The sequence below is a fragment of the Salvelinus fontinalis genome, chromosome 39, assembly GCF_029448725.1.
Source record: "Salvelinus fontinalis isolate EN_2023a chromosome 39, ASM2944872v1, whole genome shotgun sequence".
Lineage (NCBI taxonomy): Eukaryota > Metazoa > Chordata > Actinopteri > Salmoniformes > Salmonidae > Salvelinus > Salvelinus fontinalis.
In genome coordinates, this window is record NC_074703.1 from 9,082,123 (window position 1) to 9,100,656 (window position 18,534).

Consider the following 18,534-nt stretch of genomic DNA (forward strand, 5'->3'; position numbering starts at 1 on the left):
AGGGAAACTTTGAAACTTGACCTGCCGGGTAGGAGGGTAAATACAGCATATTTGGGATCATACAGGTTCGGTTTACGGCTGGATTTCTCGTTGATTTATGTAGGCCTGAAGCCTGCAACACGCACAGACAATCAGAACTGGGTTTCCAATGCTGGTATGTACAGATTTAAACGCCGGCATGCTGTAGCAGTAGTTTCCTCTTTCTATGTGATCATAATAATACCTGTGGATTGGCCACGTGCAGTGGAGCTAACGTTTGGACTTTAGACAGAGTTCAAACATTCCATTTGGCGCCACTTTTGGCCATTTTGCATGGCAATCACTGTGAGGTCACGTCAATTCCCTTTTTTCTGTGCAATAACAATAGAACAAAAACAGAAATAGAGGGAAAAAATGTACCTTTGGCACCATTAAAGGAATAATCCACAAAAAACAATATTTGGGTATTTGTAGTCCACTGTTGATGCAGTCCCAAATTGTTTTGCATGTGAGCAATCAAGTTTTCAAGATATGGGTCATTCAAAAAGCACATTGTAACTTGCCACATGATCATGATAATGCAAATCGCTTGATTGCTTGACTGCTGACATGCAAAACACTTTGGGACTATATCAACAGCGGACTAATGCATTTAAAAAAAATCATTTTTGAGTGGATTATTTCTTGAAGGTGGAAGCACTGTTCCTGAATGATTAATTGACCAATCATAGGGAGTCTCTCGGAAGCTCTCTGGGGGAATCGTGCGACTGGGTTTAGTTTTTGAGGGAGTGTGGTGCTGAGACTACTACATCTGAGAGGACACACCTTACTATCCAGACCTCTATCTCTGACATGCACCACTGTCACATAGCAATATCAAATGCTACTATATTATAAAATATTATATTATTTTCCCAGTATTATACAGTACACAAATGTTTGAAAATGTACATATACATTAGTATTTTCCATAAAGAAATCTCAATTTAAAAAACACACACCACAATTTTAGAATTATATTTAAATGTGAATTAAAATAGTAATCTGATCTTATCGTTTGGTTTAATTATGAGCATTATAGGCACCGGTGTTGTGGTCAATTCCTTTTAAATTCAGTCAACTTTCCTTCTGTGAGATAAATTGAAGTCGGAATTGGAATTTCAGTTAACTCCCTGAATCGACTGATTTAAAATGGAATTGACCCCAACCCTGGTAGGCACAGTTCAATCACATTATCAATCAGAAAGACACAGGATGGCCATGGCTGCTGCCAACTGGTCTTCTGAGGTCAAATGTCACCTGCTCCGAGGGGGTGCCTTCACATGCTCCAATTCCTGGCCTCTTCCATGTTTTACGGGGCTCCCTGACCATGGGGGGCTTTTGCTTGTCTGACAGTTTAATGAAAATCAGAGCTCTGGGCCTGACTTCCCTCTGTATACCAGAGTGGACTACTCCTCCCCTGCCTGGTGCTGGCTGACTGTACTGGGAGATGAACCGCTCTATCTGACGTGACCAGTTCTTCAGTCACGACTCCTGTTCTCATTCTCGGAGTGGAATGTTGTTAGCAAAATTCACAACCTGCTACACTTGTGAGAAACAGGTTTTGGTTTCTTTCATAGCTTAGGGATCCCGAGTGGCACAGCAATCTAAGGCACTACATCTCAGTGCTAGAGGAGTCATTACTGACCCTGGTTTGATTCCAGGCTGTATCACAACCAGCTGTGATTGGGAGTCTCATAGGGTGGTGGACAATTGGCCCAGCATCTTCTGGGTTAGGTTAAAACTGTCATTGTAAATAGGAATTTGTTCTTAACTGACTTGCCTAGTTAAATAAATACAAATAAAAATAACCAACAGAGAATGTTTTTTTACCCAAACTGAACCATTTTAATGTAAACCACCATATCTTGAACAAATGTTCTATAAATCTCTCCTGCAGAGTGTGCTGTCCTTTGGTGTGATATGCGTGTTTGGAAACGATTCAGCACTTGATTAAGAAGGCAGGAATAATTGGTATGATGTAGATCAACATTCAGCTTCCACCCTGTACACAAAACTTGAAAGCATTTAACAGGACAGTACTCATCCCCTTCACTCAAAACTCAGTCACAGCAGCAGCCGGACAAGCGGAAAGAAAATTAAAACAGGTAGATATGGGGACTCTTTTATTCCAACAGCCATTAGGTCGTATAGTAGATAGTCTGTTGGTCCCTCGAGTATACAGTATGTTGCACTTTCACTTTAAATAGCACTTTGAATTAATTCTATTGTGTAGTTTCTGTGTTTTCATGTTTTATGTACCGTCTTTTTAAGCACATGACCAAATGAATTTCCCCCTGGTGGGATAATAAAGTTGATCTGAATCATCTAGGAGTTTTGTCCATTTTTGTTTTTCTGTCCTAATAACATTGAGGGAGTGCGACCTAAGCACACCAACATTCTGAGTTGATACAATGTTGCACTTCACAAGCTCAAGTCAAGACATTTAACTAGGCAAGTTAGTTAAGAACAAATTCTTATTTATGACGACAGCCTAGGAACAGTGGGTTAACTGCCTTTCTCAGGGGTAGAGCAACAGATTTTTTTACCTTGTCAGCTCAGGGATTTGATCTAGCAATCTTTTGGTTACTTGCCAAACGCTCTAACCACTAGGCTACCAGCAGCCCCATAGACCCTAGGCCTATGTATTTTACTTAGTTGATGATGGAAATTAAAGGCCTACTACTGTATTGGCCGATAGTCTATCTCTGAGTTCCATGTGCTAATTTCTGGTGCTCTTGCATAAACGTAATTTATCTTTTAGATTTGTATGATTTTAATTAAGATTTTTAAGAGTAACCACATGACAATAATTTTGAAAAACAAAACATTATTATTGAAATGAAACTGGTCCATTCACAAGCTGCCTATGGTCTTTATTATAACACCCATTAGCCAAATTTGTGCAAGCACAAGCGTGTGCACACAGGAGGTCCCGTGAAAAAAATGGGCCCACCTTTAGAAATCAAATGCCTTTCCAACTGATTCGTTCTGGCACCGGTACTGTTGTGCGTAGACTACTAGCCCATATTTTGGAGTAACTTTTTCTTTTAGTGGCTGCCAGGTCCCCAGGGACAAAATCTGGGGCGGCTCTATATCTATATCTTTCCAGGGTACATTCAACTTTGGTGCTTCTATCACAAAGTGCCCTATTGAGTCTACATTTTCATCTTAGCCACACCACTAGTATAAAGTCGTGGCCAAAAGTTCTGGAAAGACACAAATATAAATTTTCACAAAGTCTGCTGCCTCAGTTTGTACGACGCCAATTTGCATATACTCCAGAATGTTATGAAGAGTGATCAGATGAATTACAATTAATTGCAAAGTCCCTCTTTGCCATGCAAATGAACCGAATCCCCAAAAAAACATTTCCACTGCATTTTAGCCCTGCCACAAAAGGACCAGCTGACATCATGTCAGTGATTCTCTCGTTAACACAGGTGTGAGTGTTGACGAGGACAAGGCTGGAGATCACTCTGTCATGTTGATTGAGTTTGAATAACAGACTGGAAGCTTCAAAAGGAAGGTGGTGCTTGGAATCATTGTTCTTCCTCTGTCAACCATGGTTACCTGCAAGGAAACACGTGCCGTCATCATTTCTTTGCACAAAAAGGGCTTCACAGGCAAGGATATTGCTGACAGTAAGATTGCACCTAAATCAACCATTTATCGGATCATCAAGAACTTCAAGGAGAGCGGTTCAATTGTTGTGAAGAAGGCTTCAGGGCGCCCAAGAAAGTCCAGCAAGCGCCAGGACTGTCTCCTAAAGTTGATTCAGCTGTGGGATTGGGGCACCACCAGTACAGAGCTTGCTCAGGAATGGCAGCAGGCAGGTGTGAGTGCATCTGCACACACAGTGAGGCGAAGACTTTTGGAGGAAGACCTGGTGTCAAGAAGGGCAGCAAAGAAGCCACTTCTCTCCAGAAAAAACATCAGGGACAGACTGATATTCTGCAAAAGGTACAGGAATTGGACTGCTGAGGACTGGGGTAAAGTCATTTTCTCTGATGAATCCCCTTCCTGATTGTTTGGGGGATCTGGAAAAAAGCTTGTCCGGAGAAGACAAGGTGAGCGCTACCATCAGTCCTGTGTCATGCCAACAGTAAAGCATCCTGAGACCATTCATGTGTGGGGTTGCTTCTCAGCCAAGGGAGTGGGCTCACTCACAATGTTGCCTAAGAACACAGCCATGAATAAAGAATGGTACCAACACATCCTCCGAGAGCAACTTCTCCCAACCATCCAGGAACAGTTTGGTGACGAACAATGCTTTTTCCAGCATGATGGAGCACCTTGCCATAAGGCAAAAGTGACAACTAAGTGGCTCGAGGAACAAAACATTGATATTTTGGGTCCATGGCCAGGAAACTCCCCAGACCTTTATCTTCATATGGCTGCAATCCCGCTAACGGGATCGATATGACAACAGCCAGTGAAAGTGCAGGGCGCCAAATTAAAAAAGCAGAAATTTCATAATTAAAATTCCTCAAACATACATGTGTCTTATATCATTTTAAAGGTAATCCCACCAAAGTGTCAGATTTCAAATATGCTTTTCAGCGAAAGCACTACAAACGAGTATGTTAGGTCACCACCAAACCACAATAAGCACAGCCATTTTTCCAGCGAAAGATAGCTTTCACAAAAAGCAGAAATAGAGATAAAATTGATCACTAACCTTTGATGATCTTCATCAGATGACACTCATAGGACTTCATGTTACACAATACATGCATGTTTTGTTTGATAAAGTTCATATTTATATCAAAAATCTGAGTTTACATTGGCGCGTTACATTCACTAGTTCCAAAAACATCAAGTGATTTTGCATAGCCACATCGTTTCAACAGAAATACTCATTATAAATGTAGATGATAATACAAGTAATACACATGGAATTATAGATATACCTCTCCTTAATGCAACCGCTGTGTCAGATTTCAAAAAAACTTTACGGACAAAGCAAACCATGCAATAATCTGAGACGGCGCTCAGAACAATAGCCAAATTAGCCGCCATGTTGGAGTCAACAGAAACCAGAAAATACATGATAAATGTTTCCTTACCTTTGATGATATTCATCAGAATGCATTCCCAGGAATCCCAGGTCCACAATAAATGCTTGATTTGTTCGATAATGTCCAATTAGCTACTTTGGTTAGCGCGTTTGGTAAACAATTCCAAAGTCACAAAGTGCGTCCACTATAACGTGACGAAATGTCCAAAAGTTCCATAACAGTCAGTAGAAACATGTCAAACAAGGTACTGAATCAATCTTTAGAATGTTGTTAACATACATCTTGAATAACGTTCCAACCGGAGAATTACATTGACTTCAGTTGAGAGATGGAACGGAGCTGCCTATCACGTGAATGCGCGTGGTCAAAGCATGGTCAGCTTGTGGCAGTGGTGACTAATTCCTGTCTCCTTCGGCCCCCCTTCACATTAGAGTCATCAGACAAAGTTCTATTGACTGTTGACATCTAGTGGAAGCCGTAGGAAGTGAAAACTCATCCATTTCTCGCTGTAATTTCAATGAGAGCTTGGTTGAAAATCTGCCACCCTCAGAAAAAATCCAAACAGGACGTGGAACTTCTCAGGTTTTTGCCTGCCATATGAGTTCTGTTATATTCACAGACATAATTCAAACAGTTTTAGAAACTTCAGAGTGTCTTCTATCCAATACTACTAATAACATGCAAATATTAGCAACTATGACTGAGGAGCAGGCCGTTTACTCTGGTCACCTCTGTGCACCTTTCATCCAAGCTACTCAATACTGCCCCTGCAGCCGTAAGAAGTTATCCCATTGAGAACTTCTGGTCAATCCTCAAGAGGCAGGTGGACAAAAAAAATAAACAATTCTGACAAACTTCAAGCATTGATTATGCAAGAATGGGCTTCCATCAGTCAGGATGTGGCCCAGAAGTTAATTGACAGCATGCCAGGGCAGATTGCAGAGATCTTGAAAAAAAAAGTAAACACTGCAAATATTGACTCTTTGCATCCACTTCATGTAATTGTCAATAAAAGCCTTTGACACTTATGAAATGCTTGTAATTATACTTCAGTATTCCATAGTAACATCTGACAAAAATATCTAAAGACACTGAAGCAGCAAACTTTGTGGAAATTAATATTTGTGTCATTCTCAAAACTTTTGGCCACGACTGTACATTCCTCCATTCTTCCATATTAACACCGAAATCATAGTAAATAGTGTTTTTTTCTGTAAATAGTTGCTTGACAAAGTCATACAATTTCAGAAGGATAACAAAACGGTTTCGAAATTATGAAGTTTTGCTCAATTTACCCCAGTTTGCCCTTTTAAGGTTAAATAATTTTGCCTTTGTGTCATACTGCATAAGTGTACGCAATTTGTGTTTATAAATGCAGTTTATAAGCAAAACTATGAACTGTCTTGAGAGTTCAAACGTGACAGTGACACATGGCTAAATGAACCGCATTGCCCTTGAAGTCCAAGTGATTTGTTGGGGTGGAAGTGGAAGTGGGGTCAACTTCAAGGCGAGTAGTGAACGAAGACTATAGCGGTAATTGATGGGCTTTGGAGTGGCGTAGACATTGTAATAGCTGTGTGCCTGTGTGTGTGACCCGGGTCAGGCGCTTTTTTCCTCAGCCCCGGCCCCCGAGCCCCGACGCGACTAATCCAGTCGAGGTCGAAGACTCTGCGGGTGGGCGTGCCGCTGCGAGTCAAGTGTCCTCAGTCATTCATCGTCTCACAATTCGGTCACTCTGATCCGAACGACCCGCAGGCTCTTGTTCGTTAATACTGTAAATGGATTTGGACGTAAACATGCTGTTTTTGACGTTACTGATGTGTTACAATTCGTATGTTTTTGGACTGTTTGAGGATATTAATATTGAGGAGGATCTTTCTCCCGACTTTGATTTGGATATTGTGAGTGTCATTTCAACTCTGAACTATTTATTTTCGCAACAATGATATATATTTTGAGAGCTTCATTGGAGCCCTATTTAACAAATCTATTTTGTTTCCCATTTCAGTCTCCCCGTAGAGTGCCTCGCCAGGTGAAATCCATGCGTACTAAGGTAAAGATTACAAAGTTGAATGTCTTGACATTTCTGCCCGTATGCATCATTTGCGCTCTTGTGTGTCATTGTGTGTGTAGCCTAGGCTACTGTAGACTAAATATCATCCACATTCATTCTCAAAGAGATCAGCATGTTGCATACTGTTGTTCATTGAAGAATATGTCACAAAAAGTATTTCGTGTAAGCAGAGTAGAGGGATGGGTAGTTCAGCACTGCAGTTTGCCATCCTCGAAAACTCTCCTTGGGTGTGATACGCAAAGACATGCCAAGCGCACCGGGCTGTACTGCAGATACGTGGAAATCGCTGGACATCCTATCCAGAAATACAATCCAAAATATTAAAGATTTCCCGCCAACGTGGTGATAAGGAGTTTGGAACGATATACCACTGGAAATTAAAGGAATAGAACAGTGGCCACAGCGCGCAGCATGTGTGTGCGTGGACGCAGTGCTGTGCTGTCCCATCGACGAGACATGAAAAACATCCATCACTGACAGATTTAAATTAACCAAATGTATTACAAACCAATTACACCTAAGGTATAAGCAATAAACATGAACCTAACATGTTGATGTCCAACCGTGTAGGAGACCAAACCGCATATCCAGGAGCTGTCGGTGAAGACCACCATTATCTCCCGATACGCCTTCACGGCGGTGTCGTGCACCATGCTCAACCGGCACTCCGCCGCCGCCGAGGGCGTCTTCCAGTTCCTGATTCCCAAGAACGCCTATGTCTCGAACTTTACCATGTAAGCGCCAAAACGCAACAGATGCGTAATTGCGCATTGGTATTTTTATTGTAGCCTAGATAGATGCTTAATAGATCATGTCATTCTGAGTCTAATGTGGTTCAGACTGTGTACACTGGTTGGAAGTGAACTACAATGGATCTTTTCCCTCTCAATTTATTTAAGATTTCTCATTTATTTTCTCACTTTATTGTTGTGTGATTGCTGCTCCTCTTTGCCATATTCTCCCTCTTCCCATGGCATGCCATTGTGGCCAGTCAATCATTGTATGGGTTTATGAGGGCTCTGTTGCTATGGGAGAGGTTAGTGTGGGGCCTGTGGCTGTTCAATGGTGCAGAGGTAATTTACTGTGTTGTGGTCACAAGCCTTCATTCATCTACATTTACTAGATTGTTCACTGGACCATGAGAGACATAGTCCAGAAACCTCGGAAGAAGCCTGTGAAATGCTTGCCTGTTTACTTTTATGTATCACAGTAATATAGTAATATAATACACAATGAAATGAGGGTTTCCCCAATGATTCTTGGACGGAGTTTTGCACTTTAAGGTTTACTTACTAGGGTGATCCTTATCATCATCTCCACTCTTAACCCCTGACCTCTACCCTGAACACAGGATCATTGGGGGGCGTGTCTACCCCAGTGAGATCAGGCCCAAGGAGAAGAAGGTCAAACAGGGGAAGGGGGGTGAGGCCAAACCCAAGAACAAGGAGAAAGGTGAACAGAGGTAAAGTGTGTGTGCTTGTGTGTGTGAGTGTGTTCTTGTGTGTGTGTGTGGCCAGTCACCAGTGTCTAACCTTGTCTGCCAGTACAACCTCTAGAGTCCTCTAGAGTCACTAGATACTGCCAGTAGAAACAGGTTCATATCCCATATAAAAGCCTATTTTAAAGACGCACTACGGCTATTTTTGAACTTTTCATGTTGAAATACAAAAATCCACATATAAATACAGTAATCTACACACACTTATGGTAAAAAAATAGTTTTTTTTTTGTCACAAGTGAAAACTATATGGAGTAAGGCCATTCAATGAGTTGATCTGATGATGCCCTCTGTTTTCTTTGGCCTCCACCTTGTTTTTGGGAACAATAGAGGAGCAATGGAGAACCAAAGAGGAAAGGCTTCTGTGCCTTTTGTTAAGTAAATCAGGTGTTAAACAAGGTGAAAAGGAGACTGGAGTGCGACTTCAAACACCAGCCTGACCACAGAACATGTGTTTCTGACCTGCCTGGAGTTGAGCAGCAGGGCTGGATCATAGTTCCAGAGACTGGAAATGAAGAACTATTGTCACATAAATCTGTGACCAATCTCTGACAGGAAGAAATTACATCATGCTTCTACTTGCCAGTCCATAAAATGACACTTTTAAAATGAAATCAGATTTACATAGAGGGTATTACATTTTCACAGAGAGGGGAGAGAAGGAGAGTGATAGAAAGCATAAAGGAGAATGGGAGGGAGAAAATAAAGAAGGAGAGAGAGATATAGATAGATAGAGGAATGGAAATGTTTATTGGTTAGCCCAGTGCTGAGTCCAGTGCAGAGTCCAGTGCTGAGTCCTGTGCTGAGTCTCGTGTTGAGTCCAGTGTTGAGTCCCGTGCTGAGTCTCGTGCTGAGTCTCGTGCTGAGTCCCGTGTTGAGTCCCGTGCTGAGTCCAGTGCTGAGTCCCGTGCTGAGTCCAGTGCTGACTCCCATGAGGAGAGCTCCTGTCAGTCACTGCCCTTCCACACTGATGATGTCACTACTTGGAATGACTCATTCCTCCTGATGATGTCACTACTTGGAATGACTCACTCCTCCTCTTTCCCCAACTATTTCTCTCCCTTTTTCTTTCCTCTATATTCTTATTTTCTTCCTCCATTCCTCCTCCTCTCTCTCCTTCGCTCTTCTCCTCTCCTCCACCTCTCTCTCCTTCTCCCCTCTCTCCATCTCTCTCTCCTTCTCCCCTCTCCTCATCTCTCTCCTTCTCCCCTCTCTCCTCCTCTCTCTCCTTCTCCCCTCTCTCCTCCTCTCTCTCCTTCTCCCCTCTCTCCTCCTCCTCTCTCTCCTTCTCCTCTCTCTCTCTCTCCTTCTCCCCTCCTCTCTCTCCTTCTCCCCTCTCTCCTCCTCTCTCTCCTTCTCCCCTCTCTCCTCCTCCTCCTCTCTCTCCTTCTCCTCTCTCTCTCTCATTCTCCCCTCTCTCCTCCTCTCTCTCCTTCTCCTCTCTCTCTCTCCTTCTCCCCTCTCTCCTCCTCTCTTCTCCTTCAGTAGCGAACCAGAGGTGGAGGTGTTCAGGATGGGGGCCAGTATCCCAGGTCGTAACCGGGCCATGTTTATGCTGACCTATGAGGAGCTGCTCCAGCGGAGGCTGGGGAGGTATGAGCATGTGACCAGCCTGAGACCCCTGCAGCTGGTCAGCCGTCTCAGTGTGGACGTCACCATTGTGGATCACTCCACCATCACCCACCTGGAGGTGCTGCCACTGCGCAACGGCAAGAGCAACACGGCAGTAGCCAGTGGTGCCAATGCAGCGAAGACACATGGTACAGTTTGAGTGTGGGATGTGTTGAGTCTGTGCTTTGTCCATACAAGTTGTGTAATATACAGTGCATTCGGAAAGTATTCAGAACCCTTTATTTTTTCCACATTTTGTTACGTTACAGCTTTATTCTAAAATGTATTAAATACTTATTTTTCCTCCTCAATCTACACACAATACCCCATAATGACAAAGTGAAAACGGTTTAATTTTTTTTTTTTACAAATACCTTATTTACATATGTATTCAGACCGTTTGCTATGAAGCTGAGCTCAGGTACATCCTGTTTCCATTGATCATCCTTGAGATGTTTCTACAATTTGATTGGAGTCCACATGTGGTGAATTCCATTGATTGGACATGATTTGGAAAGGCACACACCTGTCTATATAAGGTCCCACAGTTGACAGTGCATGTCAGAGCAAAAACCAAGAGGAGCTCAGGAGTTCCTCTGTGGAGATGGGAGAATCTTCCAGAAGGACAACCATCTCTGCAGCACGACAGAAGCCACTCCTCAGTAAAAGGCACATAACATCCCGCTTGGACTTTGCCAAAAGACACCTAAAGGACTCTCAGACCATGAGAAAATAGATAATTCTGGTTTGATGAATCCAAGATTGAACTCTTTGGCCTGAAAGCAAAGCGTCACGTCTGGAAGAAACCTGGCACCAACCCTAAAGTGAAGCATGGTGGTGGAGGCATGTTTTTCAGGGGCAGGGATTGGGAGACTAGTCAGTATCGAGGGAAGATGAATGGCGCAAAGTACAGAGAGATTCTTGATGAAAACCTGCTCTAGAGTGCTGAGGACCTCAGACTGGGGCAAATGTTCACCTTCCAACAGGAATATGACCCTAAGCACACAGCCAAGATAAAGCAGGAGTGGCTTCGGGACAAGTCTCTGAATGTCCTTGAGTGGCCCAGCCAGAGCCCGGACTTGAACCCGATTAAACATCTCTGGAGAGACCTGAAAATAGCTGTGCAGCGACGCTCCCCATCCAACCTGACAGAGCTTGAGAGGATCTGCAGAGAAGAATGGGAGAAACTCCCTAAATACAGGTGTGCCAAGCTTGTAGCGTCATACCCAAGAAGACTCAAGACTACAATTGCTGCCAAAGGTGCTTCAACAAAGTACTGAGTAAAGGGTCTGAATACTAATGTAAATGTGATATTTCAGCTTATAATTTTTTATAACTTTACAAACATCTCTAAAAAAACAGTTTTTGCTTTGTCATTATGGGGTATTGTGTGTAGATTGATGAGGGAAAAAACTATTTAATAAATGTTAGAATAAGGTTGTAATGTAACAAAATGTGGAAAATGTCAAGGGGTCTGAATACTTTCCGAATGCACTGTATCTAACATTAGAAATAGTTCTGCAGCGATATTGACACCTCTGAAAATGCTGGGCCAATGCTCAAATTGTCAGATTCCAACAGATTCCAATCTATTTAACCTTCCTATGGGCAATGTTGAGCATCTCTAGTTCAGCACACCCTTCCCCCCACACACACACATGTGCACACACACACACACACACACACACACACACACACACACACACACACACACACACACACACACACACACACACACACACACACACACACACACACACACACACACACACACACACACACACACACACACACACACTTCCCAGCTTTTTCTCACACACACTTTATGTTTCCCTACCACCAGCCAAGCCTGCTCTTCCCGTTTCCACGGTGATCAAACAAAATAAGACGTTCTGTAGGATCACCTTCAGCCCCAACATCGTTCAGCAGGCTAAGATCACCACCAGCGGCATGCTGGGAGAGTTTGTGGTGCACTATGACGTGGAGAGAGAGCTGGGGATAGGAGACATACAGGTCAGATTTCACACACCAAAAACACACACACACCCAACGCTCCCGCGATTAGTTTAAATGTGTCATGCCGTGACCAGGCCTGTCCAGACATGGTAGATATGAACATGTTAAACTATGTATCTCCGCTTCACAGTGTACATGAAAACTGCATGCATTAATCAAGGATCAAACAGGACAAATGCACATCTGTCTCATTCTCACGCACTCTCACACATCCTGGTCCCATAGCCTTCATCCACCGTCAACACATTCATTTCCCAGCACCATATCCACCCCCTCCCGGGTCACTCTACAACCACACCGTCAGTCCAGCAGCCCTGTGGACACTGTGTTGACGGGCTCGGTTTTACTGCTCATGGCTACTGAGAACTGTCTAACTTTTCTCTGGTTCTCTCTCAGGTTCTGAACGGCCATTTTGTGCACTACTTTGCCCCAAAGGATCTGCCGGTGGTGCCCAAGAACGTGGTGTTCGTGATCGACACCAGCGCCTCTATGCTGGGGACCAAGATCAGACAGGTAACCGGTTACGGTCAAACCCTTCTCATCACACCAGTGTCCAATGCTTAGATAGGGTCAAGACATCTTGTTCTCTCGTTCTCCTTTTGTTGTTGTTGAACACTGTTTCCTTCTGAATACAATGATGAAAAATATATACTGTATAGCTTATGGGGAATCTGTGAGTTTGAATAAATTAGTCCTTCACATTTCTGTGATCAAGCTGTTAAGATCCTGAGAGATCCTGAGTTAGTGAAGCAGCGGATGATGAATACGACCCCCAGTCCGCCCCCTCTCCAGTCTCTGGCGCTATACTCCCACACTGGTCTGGTAATATCAAAATCAGATCCTTCCTTCTGGGAGATTGCGTTATAATCCCTCTGGTATCATCTGATACTTCATCTGAGCAGCTGCTCCACTGCAGATCCAGAAACCCAAAGACTTAGAGTGGCAAAAACAGAAAAGAGAAACTGATTGATGCATACTCTGAAATGCTGGAAACATGCTCAAAGTTCACTATTGTAGTCGTATTGAATTGAATGCTATGGAGGAGAGATGTCATTGTCTCTGGCGCAATGTAAACCCTCCAGATGGCAGCATCATCACCCCTTGATCCCTCCCCTGTTCCCATCCACCCCCAGTGGACCACTCTGTAGTGAACAAGTGGGCTTTGATCTCTCCCTAAAATAGAGCACTCAGTCTGTCTATGGCTCTGACCCTTGCCCCCTACAGTCTATAGGCATCTGGTAACCCCTCTAACTCTATCATACCCACTCGACTCCAGATTTCATATTCACTATTCATTTAGGTCTTTTCGTTCTGTTTAACTTCTAAACCCCAGTACAGTCGAGAAACAAGCTGTAGCATGGATACGGTAAATAGCTGTGGTGTGTGTGTTTACGTGCATTTGTGTGTTTGAGGGGGTGAGAGAAACAGAGTTTCTGGACCAAGGAAATGGAATCTTAAAACTGTTCCAAAAGGCTGGGTCTTTGAGTGGCAGCGTCAGGTTAAGTCCAACCATTACAGAGTCAGCATGACAACAATACTGCTCCCAAAAACCATGACTAAAACATTACATCTTGGTGATTACCACAGTATTGGTGCTAACAGAAACCATGACCATGGGTGTTATTATAGCCTTTTGTGTGACAAGGTGTCTCTTCCCGTTGGGGCAAAGTTTTCCAGGCCTGTTTGGTTCGCTGGTCTGAACACAACTGAATAGAATGATTTTGCACGAAGGCAAAGGTATTACAATGATAGCATTTGATTTATTGATGAAAGCAAAACAAAAATGCTCTCTCTCTGTCTCTCATCCCCTCTCCCTCCCCCTCTCTCAGACTAAGGATGCCCTGTTCACTATCCTGAGGGACCTGCGTCCAGGCGACCAGTTTAACTTTGTCAGCTTCTCCAACCGTATCAAGGTGTGGCAGCCCAACCGCCTGGTCCCTGTCACGCCTCTCAACATCCGAGACGCCAAGAAGTTCATCTACATGCTCCAACCCACTGGAGGTGAGAGAGATAGAGACACAGCAGTGCATTCTGGGATAGAGGAAGATGAGTTATTTCACTGATAGGCCTAATCAGAATAATTTAGGGGTGCCCATATTTGTCCTGTTACACACTTCTACAAGGGTGTAATGGAAATGTGTTTCTTCGGTTTCCAACTCCCCCTGTGACAGCCCTAGGGAGTGGGGTCACGGTCAGGGTCACCATTAAATGCCTTGCTCAAAGGCATAGTTACATATATATCTGTTACTAATCACTATTTCCCAAGATCAATCTCACTCTCCATCCCTCCTCTACCAGGCACCGACATCAACGGTGGCATACAGACGGGCTCCTCATTGCTAAGTGGCTACCTGAACGCCGATCCGGACGCCAACCACAACAGTGTGTCTCTCATCATCTTCCTGACAGACGGGCGGCCCACGGTGGGTGAGCTGCAGTCTCCCAGCATCCTCAGCAACGCACGGACGGCGGTGAAGGAGCAGTTCTGCGTGTTCACCATCGGGATGGGGAACGATGTGGACTACAGGCTTCTGGAACGCATGGCCCTGGAAAACTGTGGGATGATGAGGAGGATACATGAGGATTCAGACGCCAGCACCATGCTCAAAGGGTGTGTGTGTGTGTGTGTGTGTGTGTGTGTGTGTGTGTGTGTGTGTGTGTGTGTGTGTGTGTGTGTGTGTGTGTGTGAAGTGTTCAGTAGACAGCTAGTACAGAGGAGAAGGCAGAAGTGGTTAGAATTGATTCATTATAATCCATTATATTCAAATGGTATAGAGAAGGTCAGGGGGTGAGATAAAGGAATAGGAATGAGTGAAAGAATAACTAATGATACACATACTGAGAGAAGGCTCTTCAGAGTCTTGAACTGCAATCTTTCAAACCAAACCAAACACACACACATTGGGTGACAGTCTTACCGGCCCCTTTTCTGAAGTGTTTGTTTAGGAGTGAGGGGAGGAATGTGTGTGACTGTGTGTTGTGAAAGGGCCGTCTGGGTATGTCTGAGGGGTTAATTGATAGCGTCCTGAGATAATAACAGAGGAGAGACCTAGTGGAGTCAGCACACAGTTAAAGAGGTGAGGAGGTTTACTGTGCTATGGTTCAAGGCCTGGCTGGAAAACCAACACATTACAAACACACACAGGTTGTGTCCAAAATGGCACCCCATTCCCTAATCCCTACATAGTGCACTCCGTTTGACCAGGAACCACAGGGTGACATTTGGGACGAAGGCATACTCTCCTTAATACATCACCGTCCCTAACCGAATCTCTGGGGGGGGTGAGTGTGTGTACACAGTCACACAGACACTTGAGGCCCCGAGAGCATATCAGAGAGTAGTACACACAATGTCTTGATTCTTGTGTCCATGATACAGTGAAGTAGCTGAGGTATAGAACTCTACTGGGCACTAGATTCTCAACATGTTATAACATGATAACACATATTATAACATTGGATGTTACTTCTATTCCCTCTTTCACTCTTCCATATCTCTCTCTCTCTCCCTCCATGTCCCTCCCGCCCTCTCTCTTCCTCTAGGTTTTATGATGAGATAGGCACTCCACTGCTCTCTGATATCAGGGTGAATTACACAGAGGACTCGGTCCAGTACGTCACCCAGCACCTCTTCACCAACTATTTCAACGGCTCAGAGATCGTCATCGCCGGCAAATTGACCAATCAAAGTGCAGACTCCCTTCACGTCCAGGTCACCGCCAGCAACAGCGACAAGAGCATCGTCCTGGAGACAGACTTGGCGTTACGGCAAAGGGAGGTGGAGACGGAGAGGCACGTGAAGGAGGCGGCGGCCGGGGTGGGGGCAGGAGTCACAGGGGCGGGCACGACAGGGTCAGTGGCGGATGATTTCGTGGAGCGCGTATGGGGTTTCCTGAGTGTGAAGGAGGGGCTGAGGTCCAGGCTGACGAGCCAGACCAGCAGGGAGAGAGAGGGACATACCCAGCAGGCAACTGACCTCTCCCTGACCTATCACTTCCTCACGCCCCTCACCTCCTTGGTGGTGGAAAAACCTCAGGTGCTGGCCGACGGAACCATGGCCGAGGACACACCCACCCCCACCCCTGTAACCACAGAGACAAATGAGAAGGCTGCTTCAGCCAATGAGCTGTCGGATGAGACGGAAGGGGAGGAAGACACGGCCCAGAGCCTGCACTTGAAGAAAGACCAGCCGGGCGGACAGAGTTCCAGAATTACCAAGACAACGGGTTAGCAGGCTTGATTGAGGCTTTTGTTTCTGACTTAATCCGTTTGATCAAATGCTTCCTGTTATCGATGCCAACGCCAACAAATAGAAAATGAGAGGAAGTATTGGACTACTGAAAACCTGTAAAAATCGAAGTCTGTTTTGTCTGTAGGTAAAGTTGTGAAGAGGCCAGTCCAAAAATCTGTAACCATCTCCAAAACGTCAGGTTAGTGGTTCTGAGGCTGTTAGAGGGAGGGGGACTGGAGAAAGGTACTGTAGACACACACACACACACACACACACACACACACACACACACACACACACACACACACACACACACACACTGAGACAGAGAGGTCACTCACAGGCCCACTCAAAGCGGGAAACAACTAACAGCCGATAACTAACTCAAATCAAATCAAATTTTATTGGTCACATACACATGGTTAGCAGATGTTAATGTGAGTGTAGTGAAATGCTTGTGCTTCTAGTTCCGACCATACAGTAATATCTAACAAGTAATCTAACAATTTCACAACAACTACCTTATACACACAAGTGTAAAGGAATGAATAAGAATATGTACATATAAATATATGGATGAGCGATGGCCGAACGGCATAGGAAAGATGCAGTAGATGGTATAGAGTACAGTATATACTCTATGAGATGAGTAATGTAGGGTATGTAAACATTATATAAAGGGGCGTAGTTTAAAGTGAGTAGTAATACATTTATTACATCCCATTTTTTATTATTAAAGTGGCTAGAGATTGAGTCTGTATGTTGGCAGCAGCCACTCAATTTTAGTGATGGCTGTTTAACAGTCTGATGGCCTTGAGATAGAAGCTGTTTTTCAATCTCTCCGTCCCAGCTTTGATGCACTTGTACTGACCTCGCCTTCTGGATGATAGCGGGGTGAACAGGCAGTGGCTCGGGTGGTTGTTGTCCTTGATTATCTTTATGGCCTTCCTGTGACATCGGGTGGTGTAGGTGTCCTGGCGGGCAGGTAGTTTGCCCCCGGTGATCCGTTGTGCAGACCTCACTACCCCCTGGAGAGCCTTACGGTTGTGGGCGGAGCAGTTGCCGTACCAGGCGGTGATACAGCCCGACAGGATGCTCTTGATTGTGCATCTGTAAAAGTGTTTTTGGTGACAAGCCAAATTTCTTCAGCCTCCTGAGGTTGAAGGAACTTAACTTTCCACCTTCTCCACTACTGTCCCATCGATGTGGATAGGGGGGTGCTCCCTCTGCTGTTTCCTGAAGTCCACAATCATCTCTTTTGTTTTGTTGATGTTGAGTGTGAGGTTATTTTCCTGACACCACACTCCGAGGGCCCTCACCTCCTCCCTGTAGGCCGTCTCGTCGTTGTTGGTAATCAAGCCTACCACTGTAGTGTCGTCCGCAAAATTGATGATTGAGTTGGAGGCGTGCATGGCCACGCAGTCATGGGTGAACAGGGAGTACAGGAGAGGGCTGAGAGAGCACCCTTGTGGGGCCCCAGTGTTGAGGATCAGTGGGGTGGAGATGTTGTTTCCTATCCTCACCACCTGGGGACGGCCCGTCAGAAAGTCCAGGACCCAGTTGCACAGGGCGGGGTCGAGACCCAGGGTCTCGAGCTTAATGAGGGTACTATGGTATTAAACGCTGCGCTGTAATCGATGAACAGCATTCTTACATAGGTATTCCTCTTGTCCAGACTGCCGACAGCTAACTGCCGACAACTAACTGCCTACAACAACAAACTGCCGACAGCTAACTGCCGATAACTAACTGCGTACAACTAACTGCCTACACTGGTATCTGGTGATATCTGATTATACATAGTGTAGTCGTTTGTGCTTCACACCCACAGAAATATACAGACACTTGTATTTAACAGACCTGGGTTCAAATACTAGTTCATGTATTTCATCTACTTTTCAATACATCTCCAAACAAGTATTCAGATACTGAAATACACTGGCTCAAACATACTCCCATGCATTTAACCCAGGTATTTGAAAATAGCATTTAAATAAGTATTTTAAAATACAATTTGGTCGACTATTTGGTTTTAATAGCCATTCAGATACTCAAATAAAAGTAC

General features: G+C 44.5%; 2 protein-coding genes across 4 annotated transcripts in view; one reads left to right on the top strand and one right to left on the bottom strand.

The window, feature by feature from the left end:
- Positions 1-65: 65 nt before the first annotated feature.
- Positions 66-18,534, top strand: part of itih5 (inter-alpha-trypsin inhibitor heavy chain 5) — a 20,413-nt gene continuing 1,944 nt past the window's right edge. The window contains exons 1-11 of one of the 3 annotated variants that reach the window (XM_055905197.1): positions 66-154; positions 7,048-7,092; positions 7,684-7,847; positions 8,465-8,575; positions 10,097-10,371; positions 12,066-12,235; positions 12,635-12,751; positions 14,068-14,239; positions 14,537-14,849; positions 15,782-16,464; positions 16,615-16,668. In XM_055905197.1, the coding sequence (XP_055761172.1) occupies positions 149-154; positions 7,048-7,092; positions 7,684-7,847; positions 8,465-8,575; positions 10,097-10,371; positions 12,066-12,235; positions 12,635-12,751; positions 14,068-14,239; positions 14,537-14,849; positions 15,782-16,464; positions 16,615-16,668 (2,110 nt within the window). In that variant the 5' untranslated portion in view covers positions 66-148. Of the gene's footprint in view, positions 155-6,726; positions 6,941-7,047; positions 7,093-7,683; positions 7,848-8,464; positions 8,576-10,096; positions 10,372-12,065; positions 12,236-12,634; positions 12,752-14,067; positions 14,240-14,536; positions 14,850-15,781; positions 16,465-16,614; positions 16,669-18,534 lie in introns of those variants that run through there. The other 2 variants (XM_055905194.1, XM_055905196.1) reach the window with 2 other exon arrangements.
- Positions 14,710-18,534, bottom strand: part of LOC129838307 (store-operated calcium entry regulator STIMATE-like) — a 26,771-nt gene continuing 22,946 nt past the window's right edge. The window contains exon 8 of the mRNA XM_055905212.1: positions 14,710-14,792. Within this exon, the coding sequence (XP_055761187.1) occupies positions 14,760-14,792 (33 nt within the window). The 3' untranslated portion in view covers positions 14,710-14,759. The remainder of the gene's footprint in view (positions 14,793-18,534) is intronic.